The following is a 23721-nucleotide window of genomic DNA, read 5'->3' on the forward strand; positions in this document are numbered from 1 at the left end:
ATCACATGGTTCGTGGGATTTCACCTCGCTGACAGTGAGGAGCCTGCCTGGGATTCTCTCTCTCCCTCTCAAAAGAAATAAATAAACTTAAAAAAAAAAAAAAGTATCAGGGCGACGGGGCGCCTGGCTGACTCAGGCAGTAGAGCACGTGACTCTTGACCTCAGGGTCGTGAGTTCAAGACCCAAGGTAGGCACTGGGATTACTTAAAAAAAAGAAAAAAAGAAAAAGAATCAGGGTGAGCTATTATGTACTGACCTAAAAACAGGACCAAATTATATTGTTAAATGAAAATACTGAGTTGCAGAACAGTGTGTGTAAAATGATGCCACGTAGTTTTTGAACATGGGTGTGCACGCGCGCACACACACACACACACACACACACACACACACAAATAAGTATGGGAGACTACGTAGTCCCTGTTAACAGTTTGGTATCTTTGGGAGGTTTAAGTGATTTTAGGTTTTTACTTTTTAAAATATTTGTATTATTTTTTCCCCAATATTTTCTTATGAAAAACTTCAAACGTAAAATTGAAACAATTATTCAATCAGGGACTACCTAACATCTACCACGTGGAGTCTATAATTAACATTTTGTTACATTTGCTATAACGTATCTACTTATTCATCCCTTTGTCCATCCATCAATCTATCTTATGAACTATATTATTAGGATATTTCTTTTAAAAAGAGGGGTGCATTTAGTCATCACACAAATCAATAACAATGAACAGATGAACAATGTCTCAGATAAGATCAGTCATGGCTAGAAGTTACTACCCTAAACATTTTTAAAACAATGGATAGACAGAAGAGGTCAATCAACAGTGTGAACTTATCTGAAGCAGTGATATAATCAAGTCTCTTATCTGAAAACAAGGGTGATAAGGAGATATACATTTTTTAAGTTTATTAATTTCTTTTGTGAGACAGAGAGCACGAGGTGGGGGAGGAGCAGAGAGAGAGAGAGGGAGAGAGAGAATGGGGGGGGCAGGGGGTAGAGCAGAAAGAGAGGAAGAGAAAGAATTCCAAGCAGGCTCTGTGCTGTTAGCCCAGAGCTGGATGTGGGGCTCGATAACACAAACCATGAGATCATGACCCGAGCTGAAATCAAGAGTTGGACGCTTAACCGACTAAATCACCCAAGTGCCCCAATAAGGAGGTATCTCGACAGACTACATAAGAAGGGAGCACAGAGCCACAAATTGTGTTCATCCAGCATTTGTCCAGGAGAGAAAGTTCTTGAATCACGGTATCCACTATTGGGAAATGATAAGGAAAGGGCTTTGGAGACCGGCAATCCTAGACTGACTCCTGGCCTAGCCTTTTCCTAGTGGATTAACCTCTTTACTTCTGCATATGTAAACGTGTGCAGGCATGAGAATACATGGTGCATTCTGGAACATGCAATATTTAGGGGTAGTAATAACCAGGTATATGGGGAGGTATGGCTGGGGTCTGATCACAGTGGGCCATATATGCCATGTTAAGGAATCTCGATTTCACCCAGAAGGCAATGGAAAGTCACCGAGGGATTTTAAATAGGGAAGTGACACCCTGAGATTTACACCTTAGATGTCACTGGCAGCTGTATGGAAGGTGAGTTGAAAGAGCGGCAGTTACAGCCAGAGCCTGGGTGAGAGAAGATGAAAGCGTGAACCAAGGCAGAGGCAAGGAAGAAGATGGGTGACGAAGGCATGTGTGACGGATGATGAAGTGGAAGGTACAGGACTCCGTGACTGGATGGGAAAGGTGAAGGAAAGGCAGAGTTCTTGGGTTTCCAGTTTCTAACGGAATGGTAGTCCCATTCAAACTTCACACTGAGCTCCAAAACTGAGCTCCCGATTCCCTCGCTCGTTCCTGCTTTCCTCATAGCAAGTCAGTGGCAATGCTATTTTTATAGCTGCCCAGGGCAGATAACTCAGAAATTGTTTACTTCTGCTCTTTTACCCCGCACATCTGAATTGCCAGCAAATCTTGTTGGCACCTTTAAAATACACACTAGAATAGAATAGAATAGAATAGAATAGAATAGAATAGAATAGAATAGAATAAAATAAAATAAAATAAAATAAAATAAAATAAAATACACACAGAATCTGGGGTCCCTGGGTGGCTCAGTCAGTTAAGCATCTGACTTGATTTCGGCTCAGGTCACAGTCTCGTGGTTTGTGGGATTAAGCCCCACGTTGGGCTCTGTGCTGACACAGCTAAGCCTGCTTGGGATTCTCTCTCCCTCTCTGCCCCCACCTTCCTCACCCCCCACTCATGCACAAGCATGTGTGTGCGCTCATGGGATCTCTCTCAAAATAAATAAAAACTTTAAAAAAATGCACATGGAATCCGACTCCCAACACCTTTACTGTTAACACTCAAGCCACTATCATCTCAAGCCTCCTAACTGGTCCTCCTGCAGCTGCTGCTTTTCACATCAGAGTGACCCTTTAAAAATATTCAGATCAGGGGTGCCTGGGTGGTTCAGTCGGTTAAGCATCTGACTTCAGCTCCGGTCATGATCTCATCGTTTGTGAGTTCGAGCCCTGCGTCGGGCTCTGTGCTGACAGCTCAGAGCCTGGAACTTGCTTCAGATTCTGTGTCTCCCTTTCTCTCTGCCCCTCCCTTGGCTCACACTCTGTGTCTCCCTGTTTCTCAATAATAAATAAACATTAAAAAAATAAAAAAAAAATTCAGATTACAAGTACTCTGCTCAAAACTCTCCAAGAGCTTCTATTTTACTCAGAGTAAACCCCAAAGTCCTTACTGTGGCCTCAAAGGTTCTGCATGAAAGGGGCCCCTATTTCCTCTCTGATTACCTCTCATTACCCTCCTACTGGCTCAGTTGGTTCTAGCCACACAGGCAACTTTGTTGCTCTTTTTTTTTTCAAAGTTTTATTTAAGTAATGTCTACACCCAACATGGAGCTTGAACTCATGACCCCGAGATCAAGAGTTGCCAGCCAGCCTTCTCTTCTGAGCCAGCCAGGGGCCCTGACTTTGTTGCTTTGAATGTGCCAAGCACACTCGTGCCTCAGGGATTTTGCCCTTGTTCCCTCTACCTGGACTGCTTTTCCCTGATGTGTCCACATAGCTTGTATTTTCCTCACTTTATTCAAGTCTCTGCTCACGTGTGGCTTTCCTAGATACACTCTATGAACTAGAACTGCTCCCCACTGGTCACTCTCCCCCTTCTCTCTGGTGTTCCTAATGCAGTACATATCAGTTTAAAGAGAACAAGGACACTGTCATTTTGGTCATTGCTACATCCTCAGTGCCTTGAACAGTGCCTGCTATTATGGTGGGTTCTCAGTAAATACTTCTTGAGTGATTAAACAAATACAAGAAGAGGAAAAGGTTTAGGAAGAAAAACAGATCAGTTCTCAATATGCTGAGTTTGAAATATCTATGGGACAATCAGGTAGAGTCATGTAGATGTTTATTTATAGGTCTAGAAAGGAATTTTTAAAATTTTAATTAATTTAGAGATTGGGGGGGGAGGAGCAGAGAAACAGGGAGACAGAGAATCCCAAGCAGGCTCTGCACCATCAGTGCGGAGCCTGACGTGAGGCTTGAACTCATGAACCATGAGATCATGACCTAAGCCAAAACCAAGAGTTGCATGCTTAACCAAATGAACCACCCAGGTGCCCCAAAAGGAATTTTAAATAATAATAATGGTGATACTACTAAACAAATAAAAACACTTGTTCGAAGCACAGTGCTGAGCACATTACACTTAAATCATTTTATGCTCATAATGACTTGACAAAGAGGTATTCAAATTACCCCCCAAAGAGGGGAGAAAAGTTCTCAGGTATTCAGAATAGGAAACCTTTACACATCTGTGCACTAGAGAGAGCCAGAGGGATTGTGATGCAGGAAAGACCTGTCCGTGAATCTTTGTCCTTCTTAATTTTTTACTGCTGTGTCCCTCTCACCTTCATGTACTTGTTGAAGACAGTCTGGATCTCCTCATTGATGCTAGGCTGGAGAACAGCTCGGAGGAGGTCCATGGAGATAGCAGGATCTGTGAAACTGCATTCAGGAGGGAGACATAGTTAGGGGTCATGTCCCAAACATATCTTTCCTGGTCTGCCCAGACAATTATTGACACAAACTCCTTTATTTATTTATTAAAAAAAATTTTTTTTTAATGTTTATTTATTTCTGAGACAGAGCATGAGTGAGGGAGGGGCAGAGAGAGAGGGAGACACAGAATCAGAAGCAGGCTCCAGGCTCTGAGCTGTCAGTGCAGAGCCTGACGCGGGGCTCGAACCCACGAACCATGAGATCATGACCTGAGCTGAAGTTGGACACTCAACCGACTGAGCCACCCAGGTGCCCCTATGTTTATTTATTCTTGAGACAGAGACAGAGCATGAACAGGGGAGGGGCAGAGAGAGAGGGAGACACAGAATCCGAAATGGGCTCCAGGCTCTGAGCTGTCAGCACAGAGATCATGACCTGAGCCGAAGTCGAACGCTCAATCAACTGAGCCACCCAGACGCCCCTGACACAAACTCCTTTAATGAGAATAATAGATAGGTTCTACTGAAAACAAGCTGTGTGCCCAGATGTAGTATGCACTACATAGATGTATGGCTTTATTCCATTTTCATAATAACCTGTGAAATGAGCATTACTTTTCTAAAAAAATTATTTTTTTAATTTACACCCAAGTTAGTTAGCATATAGTGCAACAATGATTTCAGGAGTAGGTTCCTTAATGCCCCTTACCCATTTAGCCCATCCCCCTTCCCACAACTCCTCCAGCAACCCTGTTTGCTCTCTATATTTAAGAGTCTCTTATGTTTTGTCCCCCTTCCTGTTTTTATATTATTTTTGCTTCCCTTCCCTCATTTTCATCTGTTTTGTACCTTAAATTCCTCATATGATATTTGTCTTTCTCTGACTAATTTCACTTAGCATAATACCCTCTAGTTCCATCCACGTAGTTGCAAAAGATTTCATTCTTTTTTACTGCTGAGTAATACTCCATCATGTGTGTGTGTATGTGTATGCATATATATATACCGCATCTTCTTTATCCATTTATCCATCGATGGATATTTGAGCTCTTTCCATACTTTGGCTATTGTTGATAGTGCTGCTATAAACATTGGGGTGCATGTGCCCCTTCGAAACAGCACACCTGTATCCCTTGGATAAATACCTAGTAGTGCTATTGCTCGGTTGTAGGGTAGTTATATTTTTAATTTTTTGAGGAACCTCCATACTATTTTCCAGAGTGGCTGCACCAGTTTGCATTCCCACCAGTAGTGCAAAAGAGATCCTCTTTCTCTGCATCCTCGCCAACATCTGTTGTCGCCTGGGTTGTTAATGTTAGCCATCCTGACAGGTGTGAGGTGGTATCTCATTGTGGTTTTGATTTGTATTTCCCTGATGATGAGTGAAGTTGAGCATTTTTTCATGTGTCAGTTGGCCATCTGGATGTCTTCTTTGGAGAAGACATTCATGTCTTTTGCCCATGAAATGAGCATTCTTCTTCTTTTTTTAAAATGTTTTATTTATTTTTGACAGAGACAGAGCACGAGCGGGGGAGGGGCAGAGAGAGAGGGAGACACAGAATCCGAAGCAGGCTCCAGGCTCTGAGCTGTCAGCACAGAGCCTGACGCAGGGCTCGAACTCACAGACCGCAAGATCATGACCTGAGCCCAAGTCAGACGCTCAACCTACTGAGCCACCCAGGCGCCCCGAAATGAGCATTATTCTTAAAGTGTTTTATGACATACAAAATCTATATGCTTTAACAAATAGTTTTAGTGAACATCCATTTAATCACTACCCAAGTCAAGAAATATAATCATCCTATAGGCCTATCTTGTACTCTCTCCCTTCACGGAGATAAATACTACTAGCCCCACTTTTTTCTGAACCTCCATGCTATTCTTCCTTTTTAGCAGTATATTTATTAATTTTTTTAATGTTTATTTATTTTTGAGAGAGAGAGAGAGAGAGAGTAAGTAGGGGACGGGCAGAGAGAGAGGCACAGCATCCAAAGCAAGCTCTACGCTCCGAGCTGTCAGCACACAGCCCAATGAGGGGCTGGAACCCATGAACTATGAGATCATGACCTGAGCCGAAGTTGGACGCTTAACCGACTGGGCCACCCAGGCGTCCCTCTGGATCTCTTTATAGCCCTCAGCCACAGAGCCAGTGAGTGTTAGGGATCTTAGGCACGGTTGAATCCATGACTACCCCTCATTTGGTACATCAGTTCAGAGGAGACAATGATTCAGCCAAGGTCACACAGAGTTACAGAATCTTAGTCTCCTCTTTCTTAGTCCAGTGCTCTTTCCAATGGCTCATTATCTCTTCTCAGCTCGGTGCAGTGGGGACCCCAAAGGTGCCATCCAAGCCAATGCCTGGGAGGTAAATACGCAAGACCAGCCTTACCTTGTCGTCATCTGTGAGCGGCGGCCCCTTCGCTGCACCTGCCGGTGCTTTATCATTATGTTCCAAGGGTTCTGTGGGGACCAAGGGAACGGGTGTCACTGAGGTCCATGACACTGGGGTGGAGGGTGGAGATGAACTTAAACGTAAACATCCCCGCTTCTCTGGGACGGGGTTGGCGGGAGGGCAGCGGTTGAAAGGCCCTGCCCGGGAGGAGGAACTGAAGAAAAGTTTCCTGCCTCGAAAGGTCCCAACCCCACCTTTTCTGGAACGGCAGGAGGAAGGTAACCAGTGTTTACCGAGGGGCTGGCTACTCTGGGGCCGGTGGTGTGCTGGGCGCTTTCCTCGTACTTACACCCCATCCCCACAACTTTATGAGGCAGGCACTAATCATCTCCATTTTACAGAAGAGGAAACTGGAGCTCAGGGGTTGGCAGGACTTGCTCACGTCACCTAGCTAGGAAGGCGGCATCAGAATTTGAATCCAGGTCGTTGGACTGCGAAAACGCCAACTCCCTGGGCAGCAGCACCAGCCGCCGCGTTCTCCCACCCGCGGGCCAGGGTCCCGGGAGCCCGAGGCCCAGCCGGCCCGAGCCCAGGCCCAGCCCTGGCCTCCCCGGGGGCGCCCTCACCGTGAGAACCAGCTGCCCCGCTGCGCCCGCGTCGCCCAGGTCGGGGCCGCCCCGCTCTGCCCCGCTGGGTCCCCGCGGCTGCTCGGCGTCGCCAGTGGCCCCCATGGCTCCCCCGGCCCCAACAACTTCAGACCGACTCTACCACCGTCCGGAAAGTGGCCTCGTGACGTCATTGCAGCGCGCCGTTCGCCGGCCCGGAAGCGCGCCGCGGGGAGCTGCGGCGTTTCCATGGGAACCAAAAGGCTGCGTCTCGCCAGGGTCTGAGACGCCTACAGGCGCTGTGTGCGCGGTCGCCGGGGCTGCGTCCGGGGCGGGGCCGCGCCTCCGGTGTAGGCTGTGGGTGTTTGGTCCCGGAACGCTCCCGGTTGGGTCAAGGCCGGTGGAGAAGTGTGGGGCAGGAGGAGGGCAGCAGGCTCCCTGGGCTGGGGTTGGGGAGCGGAGGGGAGCACAGCGGCGCCTACAGTCCAGTCTTTGAAAGCCGTAGAGTTTAATATGCCTCGTACTCATCCCCCCCGGAATGGAGGGAGTGGGCCTACTACGAGGACCCGATAACCCAACAAGAGGGGGTCTGGCCCATGCCGTCCCAAACGCTTACCCACCGGGGCCCTCCAGGCCTAGACGCCAGGGGCTGCCTCTAGCATCTGAAGGCATCATAATGAAGGTTGGGTCTTGGGCTGTGGACTCCCCAAGCCCCAGGGAGCTGGGCTTCTATCCCCAGAGGGGTGATTCTGGGATGGGCAGGGGATGCAAGGGGTTAACAGCTATGGAGCTCCTCTTAGCTCTGGCTTAGAGGTAAGAGGTCCGTGAAGAGAACTGGATCGATTTATGGGTGGTAGAGAAAGTTCCTTTTACCAGGTCACAATATAGGGGAGTAAAAAGTACACGAGTTTTACATGTAGAAAGATCTGAGTTCCAATTCAATATGATATGGTGATTAACAACGTTGACTATGCAATTGGGCTGCCTACCTTCGGTCTACTACTAACTGACCCACGTTTCTTTCTGTGCCTCAGTTTTTCCATCTGTAGAGTGGGGATAATAGTACCTAACCTATAAGATTGCAGTGAGGATTAACTACATGCAGTTAATTCATGTAGAGCACTTAGAACTGTGGCGCAAGTAAACCCTCAGGGAATGTCATCTATTGTTACTATTAGTAAATTCTGGTAGCCACTACTTACTAGCTTAATGACCTTGGGCATTCTTTCTCAACCCCTCTGAATCACCTTTCTTACCTCTGCAAGATTATTGTGAGGATTAAAATAAATAATACAAATAAAGCAGATGTTAGGTCGTCAACAAATGTTAATTATCTCCATGCTCCCACATCAGCCTTAAAACGATGAGGCAACTATATGGCACCAAACTCTGTGGCTCTATTAAGGAGATTTTTACTTTGGGCCTTGAATTTCCTCTGCCCTTTAACCTTACTGGGCTAAGCAGCGTCAGTGGATACCATTAAATATCATGCCTGCCTAAAGTCGCAAATAGTACAGACAGATAAAGTAAAAAGAAGCAGAGGAAGAGGAGATAAAGAAAGGAGGGTATATATTGTCTAGACTACTTGAGTCATAGCAACTTCTTTTGGATTCTGTCAGCTTGCTTTCACACAATCTAAAAATGGCCTGTATGGCTAGAGGGACCAAGATGTAGGTTTTTGGTGCATTTGTATTAGTTGTGAACAAACTCAAACATGGCTTTACTGTAGGTTTTTTGTTTTTTGGTGTGTGTGTGTGTGTGTGTGTGTGTGTGTGTGTGTGTGTGTGTTTGCTGGTTTCTAAGTAGTCTGTTCCATTCTCTGTTTTCTGGGTCGCTAGGATGAACAGGAGACACAGTACATTTTATTAGCTTTGGTTATTATTAAGTCGTGTCTCTGGTCCTTCCCTCTGTCACTTTGGCTGCGGCTGGGTCCTTCCAGAGGCTCCTTTATCTAGTGGCCCTCCCTACATTTCCCCAGCTACTGAACAGGTTCCTCATCATTGTCCAGGGATGTTGTGTGTATTGCATTACAGAGTCTGATCACCATCATCACATGGGCCTTTTGGGAGTGCCAGGAATTTTCCCACACACCAGCGACCAGTCACTTTTCTTTTTGTCAGGAGAAGACATCCTGGGGGATATTGCACAAGGGGAGACTTTGGGGCTGGGTTTGGGCCAGTCTCCTAGTCCTGCCCTTCCTTTGGTTGATGCTCTGGGCAAGGTGTATACCTCCGGCCTGGACTAAGTGCTCATCTCACTTCTCAGCACCATCGTCATGTTGAGCTGCCTTTTCCTCCTGAAGGCATTTCTTGCTCTTGGGTCCCTGATATCCTGGGTGGCTTCTGGAGAGCATGGTGAGCTATTACTTGGATTCCTTGGCTGACAGTAATAGAAAGTGACTAAGGAGAAATTATCCCCTGCCTCTTTCTGAAGTGAGAGTCCTTATTTGTGGAAATGGTGATCCCTGTAGGACAGGACTGGATGTGTAGATTCTCAGGACAGCCGGGGTAGGTCTTCCTGACTTGGAGGTAGGACTTCCAGTCTGGCTTACTAGAGGTTCTAGGTTTTCCCTAGGGCTCCTTAAATGGGAACAAGATCACCCCAACCTTTCCCTCTCTTTATCCACAAAGTGGCTGGTTGTTTAGTCGTGGTGGGCGCGTGTCACTGGTTGTGTGGGGGGAGGAGAAAGTGGTTGCAGAGATATTGGATAGGAATGTTTGCAGAGCCTGAAAAATCCTTGAAGTGCACTTGGCTTTCATTCCCTGTTTCTTGAGGCCCAGCCAGTTCCCCCAATCTCGCGTGCTATCTTTTGCAGTGAAAGAAGGAGAATGCCCTCCTAATAAGAACCTGTGCAGAGAGCTGTGCTGGGGGGACGAGTCATGTCCGGCTGGGCAGAAGTGCTGCAGCAACGGCTGTGGTCGGGTCTGCCGAGGAGGCATTCCGAAGGGTATGTTGGCTGGACGGGCAAAATCCAGGTGTGCTTTCTGACCTTGCCTCCGGGCTAGAAAGACCTGGAGCGCTTCCTACCTCCTAGATTGCTCTCTCTCTCTCTCTTTTTTTTAATGTTTATTTTATTTTATTTATTTATTTTTGCTCTAAAGCATTTTATTAGAATCCTTTTGACAAGACCAAGTATTTGATTACAATGAAGCAAAGTGGTCTGAATGATATTTAAATATCTCAAAATTTCTATGCAGTTTTTTTTTCTCAAGTTCAAAGCTGCTCACAGGTTAATGCAGGACAGCTAGATGAAGTTCCTAGGATTTGCTCAACACCAAATAAGACACATCCTCTCGTTAGCAAAGTCCATAGGAGCCAGGGAGAAAGGACATGGCTCTTCACTCATTGCAGCCCAAAGATTCAAGTGGCAGGAGCCACTATCTAGGCGACCCAGAAGTCTCAACAGCCCTCCTCCAAGAGGCTATGTTCCCAACTTCAGCCCTTCAGTCACCAGATTAGACACTGATCTGTGAAAGGGCACTGCCCCAAATAGGCTTCTAGAATAATCAGGCTAGAAAAGTAAAAAGACAACCATTGAGAAGCACAAGCAAACTTAAAGGCCCTCCTGTTGGCCCCTTCTCAGACTCAAGCATCCAGTTCTCCAAATGAGTCAGAACTTTAATGTTTATTTTTGAGAGAGAGAGAGCGTACGTGTGTGCAAGCTGGGGAGGGGCAAAGAGAGAGGGAGACACTCTGAAGCAGGCAGAGCAAAGCCAGATATGGGGCTTGAACCCACGAACTGCGAGATCATGACCTGAGCGAAAGTCAGACGCTCAGCCAACTGAGCCACTCAGGTGGCCCTGGATTGGTTCTTGAGATCTAGCTTGCTTGCAGACCCTCCTCCCCCTTTTGGGGTCTCTAATCACTCAGTTCCCAGTTCTTTGTCTTTTATCAGGAAAGAACACATAACAGATGATCTCTGTCTTTTATTGTTATTTTATTTATTTATTTTTACTTTTTTTTTTTTTTACTTTTTTTTTTTTCAACGTTTATTTATTTTTGGGACAGAGAGAGACAGAGCATGAACAGGGGAGGGGCAGAGAGAGAGGGAGACACAGAATCGGAAACAGGCTCCAGGCTCTGAGCCATCAGCCCAGAGCCCGACGCGGGGCTCGAACTCACAGACCGCGAGATCGTGACCTGGCTGAAGTCGGACGCTTAACCGACTGCGCCACCCAGGCGCCCCTATTTTTACTTTTTTAATGTTTGTTTATTTTTGAGAAAGAGAGACGCAGAGCATGAGCAGGGGAGGGGCAGAGAGAGAGACACAGAAACTGAAGCAGGCTCCAGACTCTGAGCTGTCAGCACAGAGCCCAATATGGGGTTTGAACCCACGAACCGTGAGATCATGCCCTGAGCCAAAGTCAGGCACTTAACTGACTGAGCCACCCAGGCACCCCTATTGTTATTATTTTAATGTTTATTTATTTATTGAGAGAGAGAGAGAGAGAGAGAATGAGTGCGGGAAGGGCAGAGAGAGAGAATCCTAAGCAGGCTCTGTGCGGTCAGTGCAGAGCCCAACGCAGGGCTCGAACCCACAAACTGTGAGATCATAACCTGAGCCAAAATCAAGAGTCAGATGCTTAGCTGACTGAGCCACCCAGGTGCCCCTCTGTCTTTTATTTGAACTTGGGGTTCCTGTGAAGACTGGAGGGCAAAGTTGTGCAGGGAAGCCTGTTAAAGGTAGATGATCAAAAGGGGCACCTGGGTAGCTCAGTTGGTTGAGTGTCTGACTTCGGCTCAGGCCATGATCTCGCGGTCCGTGGGTTCGAGCCCCATGTCAGGCTCTGTGCTGACAGCTCGGAGCCTGGAGCCTGCTTCGGATTCCGTGTCTCCCTCTCTCTCTCTCTGCACCTCCCCTGCTCACATTCTGTCTCCCTCTCTCTCTCTCTTAAAAAATAAAATGAACATTAAAAAAAAAAAAAAGGTAGTGATCAAAAGAGTAGACCCCCGAGCCAAGCAGGCTTTCCATGCCTCAGGTAAGCTTTACACTTGATCTTAGCCAAAAGGCCGAGAAGTGATTGCCTTAGGTAAGCTTTGAACAGCTCTTTGTAAGTGTTAAGCTTTTAAGCCTCAATTTTCTCGTGTGTAAAATGGGGATAATAGTTGTGAGGATCAAATGAGAGGTTCCTGGCACAGGTAAACTCTGTAAACCTTATAGTAAATGTGAGCTGTTATCACTGTCTCTGCCCTAGCACCAGAGCTGAGAGTCCTAAAGCAGCTTAGGGCTTCCTTGCTTTGATTTTCCCTTTTGCTACACCCGTGGGTGCCATCGGGCACCATTATCTCTCTCTCTCTCTCTCTCTCTCTCTCTCTCTTTTTTGAGTGTGTGGCTGTCTCCCTTTTTTGCTACAGGGAGGAAAGGAGATTGTCCCAGGGCTGTTCGGAAACAATCCTGTTTCCAAAGGTGCGTCACCGATGAGACGTGTCCAGGTAGAAAGAAATGCTGCGCGTTTGGCTGCAACAAGAGCTGTGTGGTCCCAGTCTCTCAACCAAAGCTGGGTAAGAAGCACTGCCTCGGGCCCCGTGGGCTCTCTGGGGGCCTGCTTGTTTCTTTCTCAAATAAGCCCATACCATGTTATTGCTGGTTTTACTTTACTTTGAAAAACAATAATTAAGTGCCTGCCATGTTCTGAGAACTTTTCTAAAAAAAGATAGACGAAGGGTTACCAGCCATGATGATCTGTGGTATGTGGTCCAGGCAGGCAGAGGAGGCTGGCAGAGTGGAAATCTTGGCGTGTCCTTATTGGCAGGCAGATTTGAAAGCTGTTGGCTAATTCTCAGTTCCCCTTGTCAGCTGCAGTCTTCTCTATTAATTCTTAGCTCGAGAATCCGCAGGGAGACAGCAAGATAGAATCTCGGTACCTATGCAAGGCAGCGAGCGTTTCCCTGCTCACTTGCTTCTGAGGCCTTATGTCCCCTCTGTCCGCACCTAGGATGGCCATCTCCTACTGGAAATGTGCCCTGTTTTATTCTGGTTCTGGTAGAGAGGTGTTTGAAAGAGATTTCCCCTGCCTTTTGCAGGATTCTCATGCCCCAAATTCTCCGTTTACACATTATGTCTTCACCAATTATTTGTTGAATGTTTATTGTTTCCTAGATCTAGCATGGGCTCCGGGTATATTGTGGTTAACAAAGGGGCTCCCATCCCGGCCTTCTTGGAGCTCATGGTCTGGTGCGGGAGAAAGAGGTTTCCCAGATGAGCAGGTGAACATACACTTTCCAACTGTGAGAAGGATATGGAGGAAAACTAATGGGTGCTGAGAGAGAGAAAGAGGGGGTGCTGGCTTTGGACTGGGTGGTCAAGGAAGGCCTGTCTGGGGCAGTGACATTTCACCTGGAGTTGAGGTTAGCCAGGCGAAGGGTGTGATGAGCATCCCAGGAGCTTTGCCACATTAGAGAAATCGAAAGAAAGCTGGTACAGTTGAGGTAGAGACAGGGAGGGACCGGATGCTTCTTGCTGAGGATGGAGTCCAGTCAGACCAGGGGGTTGGCAGTGGGGACGCAGGAAAGGTGACACAGTGGAGAGAATTTGGAGGTCCGGAGGTGGAAGTGACAGAACTTTCTGCTTGATTGCTTGCCTCCTCCTTCGTTCCCTGAGAGGCCCTCCCCCGCCCTCCGCCCCCACCTAAGGTATTAGGAATTGACGATGTGTCTGTCTCCTGTGTCTAGCTCCTTCTCATTTCTCTCTTGTTTCCAGATTTTTATGGTTAATTTTGCTTGTTTGTGCTTCCAAATATATTTTATTATCATACTGTCTATCACTCCCCCCCCCCCCCCCCATACAGAGGCTTTTTTTATTGGAGAGGTGTTAGATGTATACATTAATTTAGGGACAGCTGATATTTTTATGTTGAATCTTTGTCTTCCCCCTGTCCAAGTGTATTTGGTGTGTTTCAGGGTATTTTATAGTTTTAAAATACTGTTTGATAGAGTTTATTATCTTCTTTGTTGTCTTAAATGGGGTCTTACATCATTCCTCCCATTATGTTTTCTGAAGAAACTGGAACCATTCTCTCCTCTGAGTGCATGTGGCAGAATATTACAGTAGAAAAGAGTAGGTTTTGGTTGTCAGAGAGCCGGGTTCAAACCTGAAGGCTCACCAGTTACTGGCCAGCATGTCCCTGGTCAAGTGTCTTCTGCTTCCCCAAGCCTCAGTTCCCTTCTCTATAAAATGGAAAGAATAAGCCTCGGAGGTTGTTGCAATGATTCAAAGTATGTAAGGTGTTTAGTAATACATTACACATTAGCTTCCTTCCTCTCGCCTACTAAGGCGGGCTTCATCAGGAGTACAGTTTCTAACCAACTCCTTTTGTCACGAATCAGGATTGCTTTCTCCTCCCCTGATCACTCCCTTTCTGAGACCCCGAAACTCCACACAACATGTGACAATCTCTTTCCTTCTGGCCAAACCTCCCCAGGCGGTGGGCCCCTTCCCTGTAACCCAGTGGGGCTGTGTCTGGCTTAGGCAGATCTTTTGGGCGCCCTGCCCATAAAAGAGAATAGAGGGTTGTACTCCTTGCCAGGACTCTTGAGGCCCAGCTCTGGAAACAGAGCCTGGGAATCTGTGTTAGGCGGGTCACTCCCTGCCAGCCGGTAGGGCCCAGCACAATCTTCCCAGTGTGTGAAGCTGATGGCTGAATTACGGGGGCCGAGGGTGCGGCTGGCACCCAGGCAAGGCACTTTGTGAGCTGCTCTGGGGCCTGGCCAGCCCTGATGGGGATTCCTCGTCCCTTCGAGCCAGGCAGGCTGCAGTAGTGATCCCCCTGAAGATCTCCCAGAGTGCACTGGCCGAGTGGGGTTCCTAGACTGGCCGGCAGCGATCCTGGTTGCTGTGTCCATAGTTCATGACTTTTCTATAGCTTCAGTCCTGCACTGGCCCACTCACCCAATGGGACTGGTTGCTATACTCAAGGTCACAGGAAGCCGTCTGTCTTGGGCTCTGGGTGGTTCCTGCTTTCCCTCAGTTCTGACATTGCCAGAGGTTTACCATCGTCAGTGCTGGTCTGTTTGGTACAGTGGAGGGACAGTCAAGCCTCCAGAGGGCTCAGGGCAGACTCTGGGACCTGCTCCCCTCAGGCAGTTCTCGTCTGCACCTGCATCTGAGTCTTGGCTTCTCTGCTTTCTGTGTGGCCTCGGGCAAGTCCTTTCATCTCTCTGAACCTCACCTCTCTCATCTGTAAAAGTGGAGATGAGGAAGTTTACCTCAAAGTGTGGTAATGTAGTGCCTTAGTCCTTTGGGCTGCGCTAACAGAGTGTCATGGGCTGAGTAGCTTATAAATGACAGCAATTAATTTCTTATGATTCTGGGGGCTGAGAAGTCCAAGATTAAGGTGCCAGCGTAGTCTGGTGTGGGCCAGCTTCCCGGTTCACACACTGCTGTGTTTTCACCGTGACCTCACATGGCGGAAGGGCAATACGGGCATCATCCCATTCGTGGGGGCTCCCCTCTCCTGACCTCATCACCTCCCGAAGGCCCCATCTCCTAAAACCATCACATTGCGGGTTAGATTTCAAGATACGAATTTTAGGGGGATACAAACATTCAGTCTGTATCATACAGTTTGGAAGAGATGTATTTAAAAAGCCGGAACAAAACCTACCAAATAATGCTTAACAGCTCAGACTGTGATGCCAGTGCCTCCCTGTTCAGCTTTCCACCTGTCTGAAGTCTGGCCTGTTTGCTCACTCACTTATTTGCTCATTGGAAGTACAGAAGTGTGGAAGGAGAGTCCTGGTCCAGTTTTCATTCAAAAAAATTATTTTATTTTTTAGACAAAGCATGCACATGGGCAGGGGAGGGGCAGAGGGAGGGAGGGGAGAGAGAGAGAGAGAGAGAGAGAGAGAGAGAGAGAGAATGAATCCTGAGCAGGTTCCATGCTCAGAGCACAGCCCGATGGGGAACTCCATCCTACGACCCTGGGATCATGACCTGAGCTAAAATTGAGTCGGATGCTCAACCAACTTAGCCACTCAGATGTCCCCGGTTTTCATTTTAAAATCACCACCCTGCTGGTGTATGAAGAATGGATGGGGGCAAATGTAGCAGATGGCAGGCCAGTTAAGAGGCTGTTGTGGCAGGCTGGGGGAGAGGTGAGCACGGTTTAGACCAGGGTGGTGACGGTGTGGACGTGGGAAACTGGCAGACTTGGAGTACTTTTCAAGGTCGAGTTGACAGGTGAAGAAGCAAGTGGATGTGGGTGCTGAGGGAGAGGAAGTGTCAAGAACAGTGCTTAGGTGTGTGGCTTGAATAAGTTGAGTGATGGGAGCACTTGGGGAGGAAGAGGTATTGGAGCAAAGATTCAGATTATGGTCTAAGAGTTGTCTCCTTGGATCCCTCATGGTCCCCTCTCTCACACCATGAAACGTGATCACTCTCCATCACCTGTGACCACTGTTTTGCTTATTACAACATGTGTATTATGTCCTTTGGACAGATGGGTGGCATGGGCTCCCTGTGTGCTTGGATGACCTTTTCCTGAAACCTCACTGCTGGTTGTTGAGAAAAGAGTTAATGTAGCAGGCCTGAGATTGATGTTCTTAGAAAGGCCTGCCTGTAACATTGGCCCTGGCTGGCTTCTGGGAAGTTAGATTTTTGAGAGTGTTCCTACCACTGTAACTGGTAAGAGTCATATCTGCTAGGCAGAGAGTGCCCCGTAAAAACCCTGAGTCTCTCGTGAGCATTCCTGGGAGACAACACTTCACACGTGTTTTCATGTGTCATGTGATTCCACCGGAAGAAGACTGTTGGTGCCTGGTTTCTTCTGGGCTTTGCCTCATGCACCTTTTCCCTTAGATGATTTTGCTTTGTATCCTTCTGCTGTAATAAATCATGGCCATGAGTCCAACTGTACTCTGAGTCTTGTGAATCCTAGCAAATCACCCAGCCTAGGAGTTGTCTTTGAGACTCCCAACACACTGGTTTATTGATACATTTTCCTAATCCCTAAAACTTTCTACCACTAGGTCTTCTCTTTTGTCAGAATTGAGCTAAGCAAGTCCTAGCTCTTATTGATTCATTTTTGGGTAATCCTCGTGGAATGTAGGGAGTCGATGTGGTTTAAAGGGCACCGGATCTAGTGTCAGGGCTGGGAATTTGGGACCCAATTCTGCCACCATTGACCTCAGGCCAATCCTGCCCCCTCTTCCTGGATGTCTGTCTGTCTGTTTGCAAGAGAAGTGGGTTTGATAGCTCTGAGGGCCTGTCTTGGCTTAAGAAGTTTTGAGGTTTTACTTTTCTGCCAGCACCTGGAGTCCTTCCCTCAGATACAGTGGAAGGTTGGAGCTGGAGCAGCAGTAAAGCCTATGTCTGAGGATTTCCTGGGCTTCATTTTTTTATTCCACTTTTTTTTGGTGATAGCTTGGGGTCTTGGGATAGAGACATATTTGCAGGGTGGGGATGACCATTCCCATCCTGACTCTCTTCCCTATTTCTCATCCTGGTTCCTGGTAAGATAACTGTGAGGTGCCTAGAAACCATGCGGTATGAGGAACTAAACTTACCTAGTCTGGGAAAGCTGAGATGGTGAAGGGCAGAGGATCCTATCTAAGGGGGATGGCACAAGCCATGTTTTCCTCAGGTCTCTGGGGATAGGACAAGGGCCAATGGATAGAACTTCTAGAAAGCCAGATTTCAGTTGAGTATAAAGTACAAGGATGGGATAGTCCGGCTTGGAGGTCGTGACACCCCTTTCCAGTGTTTGAGCTGAGAGTAGGGAATTATTGGTAGGGATTTAGACATCAGACATGGGGGCCCATGCTGGGCCCTGGTCAAAGGGCATATGTTCTGACCCTCAGGGCTTTAGCCTGTTCCCCAAGAGTCCATTCAATGCTTCTGGTATTTGACAAAACCCCAGGGACCTCAAGGAAGCCTGTCGTGGAAGAGAGTAGAGGTTGGGTCTCAATGCCTGGTCCCGGGGATGAGGGCAGAAAGTGCAGAGTGCGCCTGGCATTGGTCAGTTTGGGGCCAAGCTCAGCAAAGTGGTGAAATCTGGGAAGGGTGCTGCTCAGTATAATTCCGTGAGGAGTTATGTTGCTAGGTTTTTCTCACCAGGAAGATTGTTTTTATGCCCAGCCTTCTTAACTGTGGATGAAAGGCTTTATTCTTTGTTAAATAGATTTTTAGTGTTTGTCAAACAGGAGGGGAGGTGTGGGGGGTACATCGGCAGTTACAGTGGCCATATTTTCTGGATAAAAAATCAGGTTTGAAGGGCGCCTGGATGGCTTAGTTGGTTAAGTGTCTGACTTCGGCTCAGGTCATGATCTCACAGTTTATGGGTTCAAGTCCCCACAGCAGGCTCTGTGCTGACAGCTCGGAAACTGGAGCCTGCTTTGGAGTCTGTGTCTCCCTCTCTCTCTGTCCCCTCCCCGCTTGTGCTCTCGCTCTCTCTCTCTCTCAAAAATGAATAAAATTTTTTAAAAATCAGGTTTGATGTGATGTGCCATTGGCCTAGAATCTTTGAAAGGGGGGCTGTTCAGGAAAATCCTGGGATGCAGGGTTATTAGACCTTGATTGTTCAGCTGCACGTGTTCTTGGAGTCCAGCACTTGCTTTTCCATCACGGCAGACTTCCCGGCAGCCATATGCATTTGTACTCACATGTTCTTACTCAAAGGTCCTGGGCCGCTCCTGCTTTGGTTTTCTACAATGCTTTTAATTGCCTGCCACTTCTTTTCTCCGTTTCAAAAACTTGAAACAAACACTGGGATGAATGAATCATGGTGAATCAGTTTGTTTTGGGTGTGACTTCTTAGGGAGTGCCTGCTCCAGAGGACCTGGCCTGGTGCCTGCGTGTTTTAAGGATGGTGTAGTAGAAAGAGTGCTTCCTTGCAAACCAAGAGGCTGAGTTGTGTCCTGCTTTGCCGCTGACTCACTCTGTAGTTCTGGGCAAACCCCTTCATTTCTCTGAGCGTCATTATCTTCATAGAGGTGGTGAAGGGGCGCATCAGGGATGTTTGGCTGTGTGCAACAGAAAATTAACGGAGTCGGTATAACATTTTTCTCATATAGGGAAAGGTCCTGAAGCAGGTACCAGGGCTGGTGTGGTGGCTCCATGATGCTAACAAGGATGAGGTTATTTTTTTCTTTCTCCTTTGCATTCCCTGACTTTGTCCTCATAGTAGTTGCCTCATGGTTGAGAAAAGACGGCTCTACCTCCCTGTGTTATGTCTGTCTTTGCACTGGAAGAAAGAGAAGCCAGGGGGCAGTTTGAAAGGAGCATTACCTGGGTCGGGAATGCAGAATTTTCCCAGCTTATGTCTTCATTTCTGGTCCCTCTAGTTACAAGGTAATATGAGGAAGCAACTCACTGTAGCTGGCTGGGCTCATTGATTCTGCACGAACCTGTGGCTTTATTAGCAAGTGTTTCTGTTGTCCATGGCTGCATAACAAACACTTCCTGAACTTAGTGGCTTAAAATCCCAGCAATTGACTCTTTCTCACAGCTGTGTGGGTTGGCTGAGCTTAGTTCTCATAACCTACATGGTGCAGCCACGTCACTCATGAAGCTGCCTGCAGCTGGGAGCTCAGCGGGGAACATGACGGTGGCTGGAATGTTCAGGATGCCTCTCTTCATGCGTCTCTTCGGGGCATCTCATCATTCTGCAGTGGAGCCCAAGCTGCTTCACAGCATAGCGGCTGGTTTCCAAGGAGGCGGTGGTGGTGGGGGGATTGTTTTAAGAGGATGAGCCCCAGTATGCAAGTGCTTACCACGCCTCTGCCTGCATCACACTTGCTGGTGTCCTGTTGGTCAAAGCAAGTCCCTTACAGCCCAGCCCAGAGACAGTATGGGAGGTGTGGCTCACTGGGGGCCACCACCTACCACAGGAAGGAGGGACGGAGAGTGACTGTGGGGCTGGCAATAGGTACGTTTGCCACAGTGGGTAAGACCTCAGCAGTGTTTCCCAGACTGCGAATCTTGAGATCAGTTTAGTAGTTGACGGCCAGCATTAAAAAAAAGAAGAAATAGACTATAGAGTATATACATGTGTGTACATAAATATATACGTTTGAGGCATGCATACGGATTAACATACACAATGAAAGATGCATTTTGCACTCAAGAGTCACAGTGAAAATAACCAGAAACACTGGGCTTGAACACCTCTGGGCCCCAATGCTATGATTCTATGGCAGAGCCTGGAGGTGAATGTCCGGCTGACCCCCTTCCGTGTAAGGAGCTGTGTGATGGGGACGTGTCCTGCCCCCAGGGGCTTAAATGCTGTAGCACCGGCTGTGGCCACTCCTGCCGTGGAGACATTAAGGGAGGTATGTTGGCTCCTTGGGGAAGAAGTCCTGAGTTCCAGGGTGGGATGGGAGGGAGCCATCTCTGGCCTTCCTGTCTTTCTTCTTTCTGGAGGGGGGGTGGTGGTGAGAGTTCTCAGGCTTCCTGTCCTCCTAGCCCCCCAGTCCAAAACAACCCCTCTTTCTAGGGCCCAGGGGCCCATGTTGGCATTGAAAGAACTAGGGGAAGGCAGCGTGGGTTCGTAGGAAGGGTCCTGAGGCCGGAAGATGGGCAGTGTGGCTTCTGGGCTTCATTCTGCTGCCGACTGGCTCTGTGACCTCAGGGAAGCAAACTCCTCTCACTGAGCCAGCTTCTTCGTTTGTAAAGTGAGGGAGTTGCCCAAGATCAGGATTTTCTGACTGATTTCTTAGCAACACGTATGCAACAGATAAAAGCATTGCTGCTCTGATTTCTTTGTTTCTTCAATATATTAAAAAAACATTTTTTTTAACGTTTATTTATTTTTGAGACAGAGAGAGACAGAGCATGAACGGGGGAGGGTCACAGAGAGAGGGAGACACAGAATCTGAAACAGGCTCCAGGCTCTGAGCTGTCAGCACAGAGCCCGACGCGGGGCTCGAACCCACGGACCGTGAGATCATGACCTGAGCCGAAGTCAGACACTTAACCGACCGAGCCACCCAGGCGCCCCTCTTCATTTTTTTTTTTTTAATTTTTTTTTCTCAACGTTTTTTTTTTAATTTATTTTTGGGACAGAGAGAGACAGAGCATGAACGGGGGAGGGGCAGAAAGAGAGGGAGACACAGAATTGGAAACAGGCTCCAGGCTCTGAGCCATCAGCCCAGAGCCTGACACGGGGCTCGAACTCACGGACCGCAAGATCGTGACCTGGCTGAAGTCGGACGCTTAACTGACTGCGCCACCCAGGCGCCCCCAGGCGCCCCTCTTCAATATATTTTAAAAAACAAATACATCTTTTTGAATGCTCCTTTTGTACCAGACTGTAGAACTCCATTAAAAATTTTTTCTTTAAGTTTATTTATTTTGAGAGAGAGAGAGAGAGAGAGAGAGAGAGTGCGTGCACGAGTGCACAAGTTGGGGAGGAGCAGAGAGAGAGGGAGAGAGAGAGAATTCCAAGCAGGCTCTGCCCCGACAGTGCAGAGCCTGAAGTGAGCTTGATCTCACGACCACGAGATCATGACCTGAGCTGACATCAAGAGTCAGACGCTTAACTGACTGAAGCACCCACGTGGCCCTGTAGAACTCCATTTCAGAATCACTGGCTCAGATGTTGTTTTTAGACAACACGTGGATTCCCAGGCAGGGTTCAAGGTTCTGAAGACAGATTCTCTTCCTTATGTAGCTTAGAGTTTATCAGGGAAGGTAGACGGATCAGGCATCGTAATAAATTCTGATGAAAGGCACACAAAGCAGGGCACCAAACCTTGTCTGGGAGACAAAGCCTCCCTGAAGAAGTAACACTATAAGGCCCAGGTGTGGGGGGGAGAGTGGTGGTCTTGACAGACTCCAAGCAGCCCCGCCCACAGAGCCGTCAAGCCCCGAGGGACCACCATAGGGAAATCTGAGATGCCATTTGAAAACTATTGGTCCAGATGCTCTCTTGGGGACCTGCCTATTCTCAGAGGCTGTAGTTTCCTGGTTTCTCAGCCAGATGTTTGGTTAAGATCTAGTTACAGTCAGGGATGGATTCATCTGGAGCCTCTGAGTCTCAGTGCCAGTCGGAACGTGGAGTCCATGGAGTTGACTGTCCTGTCTCTTTACCTGTGCCTGTTTATCTCGCAGGGCGGAGTGGTGATTGTCCAAATATTTTGGTGGGCTTGTGCATCGTCAGTTGCATGACGGATGAGAACTGCCAGGCCGGGGAAAAGTGCTGCAAGTCAGGCTGCGGCCGCTTCTGTGTCCCACCAATTCTGCGAGCCGAACTGGCCACAAACCCCAGCTGGACCCTCAGGTCTGATTCTGAATTAGGTGAGTACAGCCTGTCATCACTGAAAACAGCCAACTTAACTGCTAGGTGCCGAGCACTGGCTTAGGTGCCGGGCAGGGGGCTTCAGAAGGTCGAGGTAAAGTTCTTGCCCTGCAGAGGCTAGTTGGGAGTAAAAGGCCATGTGTCACAGATGAGAATCCTTGAATAGACGAGCTGGGGCTTCTAGGCTCTCTGTGTGGGAGTGGCTCCTTAGGAAGGTCTTTCTGCCAGAAGTGGGATCTGATCTGGGTCCTAAAGGTTAGGTGGGCAGTGACAGAGGGAGAATAGCACAGAGTACACGCTGGACAGCGAGTCTGGTGGTTAGCAGGCACAGAGGGTGGAATGTGTGTGACAGGTTTGGGGAACTGGGTGGGGGTGGGGCAAGTGTGGGTGAAGGAAGAGCTGGGCTGCTTTCATGCCAGAAGATAGAGGTTGGTATCTGAAGGAGTAGAGTCTTCACCACCAGTTTGGACTGGATTATCTGGGAAGCAGGGCACCATTCGAGGCTTTGGGGAGCAACGTATGCCATGCTTCTCTAGGGTGTAGAAGGGAACCTCTCTAGGGTAGAGGGGAGCTGGAGCCAGGAGGGCACAGTTGTGACCTGATGTTTCTTCTTTTTGCAGAGACCCGGGTGTCCTAGCTCTCCTGAGCTGCTACAGGGGGCTTGTTCTGGCTGCCAGGAGAGGGAGATATCCTGGGGCTGTGACCCTCTGGGGGGCTCTCACTGCCCTCCCTGCTCTGCTTCTGTTCCTGCTGCTGCCCTGAGCGTGGGAATATAGCCGTGGATTTGGGCAATGGTGTTCGGTGCTGCTTGTCCCCAGTAAAGGCTCATGCTGACCTTCTTGTCTGTGCTGTTTGAGGGCTAGGATGAGGAGAGAGAGCTAGGGGGTCTGAGCATGGCTGCAGGATTATGGCACCTTAGGCAATCCATCCTTTCTGAGAACACTGAAATGTTGCTGCTCAGGTGGGGAGGGCAGAGGAGGGTGGGAGCTCAACCGACTTGCCCCAGAAGTCTCTCTCAAGCCTCAGGAGTGGGACCCTCAGGCCTCTTCTTGGGCCTGCTGACCTTTCTTTTATCAGAATGTGAGTTGGGCTTGGAACTGGTTTACTGCAGTCGTTTGGATGTTCCTACCTTGGACCTCCTTCCTTAGGGGCTGGCCCGTGGCTCCAAGACAGGCAGTAAGTCCCCTCCAGGTCAGTTTGCTGTAGGGAGGAATTATCTTTAGGTTCTTGGAATCAAGATCAGTTTTTAAAAATTATATTTGTTAGAGGGCATCTGGGTGTCTCAGTCGGTTAAGCTTTGGACTTTGGCTCGGGTCATGATCTCGCTATTCCTGAGTTTGAGCCCTGTGTCGGGCTCTGTGTTGGGCTCAGAGCCTGGAGCCTGCTATGGATTCTCTCTCTCTCAAAAATAAACATTAAAAAAATAAAAAAAATTATATTTGTTAGGTATACAAAATGGATCAC

General features: G+C 48.1%; 2 protein-coding genes across 7 annotated transcripts in view; one reads left to right on the plus strand and one right to left on the minus strand.

The window, feature by feature from the left end:
* The window catches only part of DNTTIP1 (deoxynucleotidyltransferase terminal interacting protein 1), a 26996-nt gene extending 19818 nt beyond the window's left edge, over positions 1-7178 (minus strand). For 2 of the 3 annotated variants that reach the window (XM_003983427.6, XM_019826437.3), the window contains exons 1-3: positions 7046-7178; positions 6417-6487; positions 3938-4034 (exon numbers count right to left, since the gene is read on the minus strand). In XM_003983427.6, the coding sequence (XP_003983476.1) occupies positions 3938-4034; positions 6417-6487; positions 7046-7150 (273 nt within the window). In that variant the 5' untranslated portion in view covers positions 7151-7178. Of the gene's footprint in view, positions 1-3937; positions 4035-6416; positions 6488-6866; positions 6944-7045 lie in introns of those variants that run through there. The other variant, XM_011280716.4, reaches the window with a different exon arrangement.
* WFDC3 (WAP four-disulfide core domain 3) lies at positions 7149-23091 on the plus strand. Of its 4 annotated transcripts, XM_045053537.1 has the most exons (7): positions 7149-7381; positions 9290-9378; positions 9840-9971; positions 12380-12526; positions 20159-20290; positions 22071-22256; positions 22878-23091. In XM_045053537.1, exons 1-7 carry the CDS (start codon positions 7149-7151, stop codon positions 22892-22894), a joined length of 936 nt encoding a protein of 311 aa, XP_044909472.1. In that variant the 3' UTR covers positions 22895-23091. The 4 variants fall into 4 exon arrangements, with proteins under 4 accessions (XP_044909472.1, XP_044909474.1, XP_044909475.1 ...); XM_045053539.1 differs by lacking the exon at positions 20159-20290; XM_045053540.1 differs by lacking the exon at positions 12380-12526.
* Positions 23092-23721: the final 630 nt, after the last annotated feature.

The sequence above is a fragment of the Felis catus genome, chromosome A3, assembly GCF_018350175.1.
Source record: "Felis catus isolate Fca126 chromosome A3, F.catus_Fca126_mat1.0, whole genome shotgun sequence".
Lineage (NCBI taxonomy): Eukaryota > Metazoa > Chordata > Mammalia > Carnivora > Felidae > Felis > Felis catus.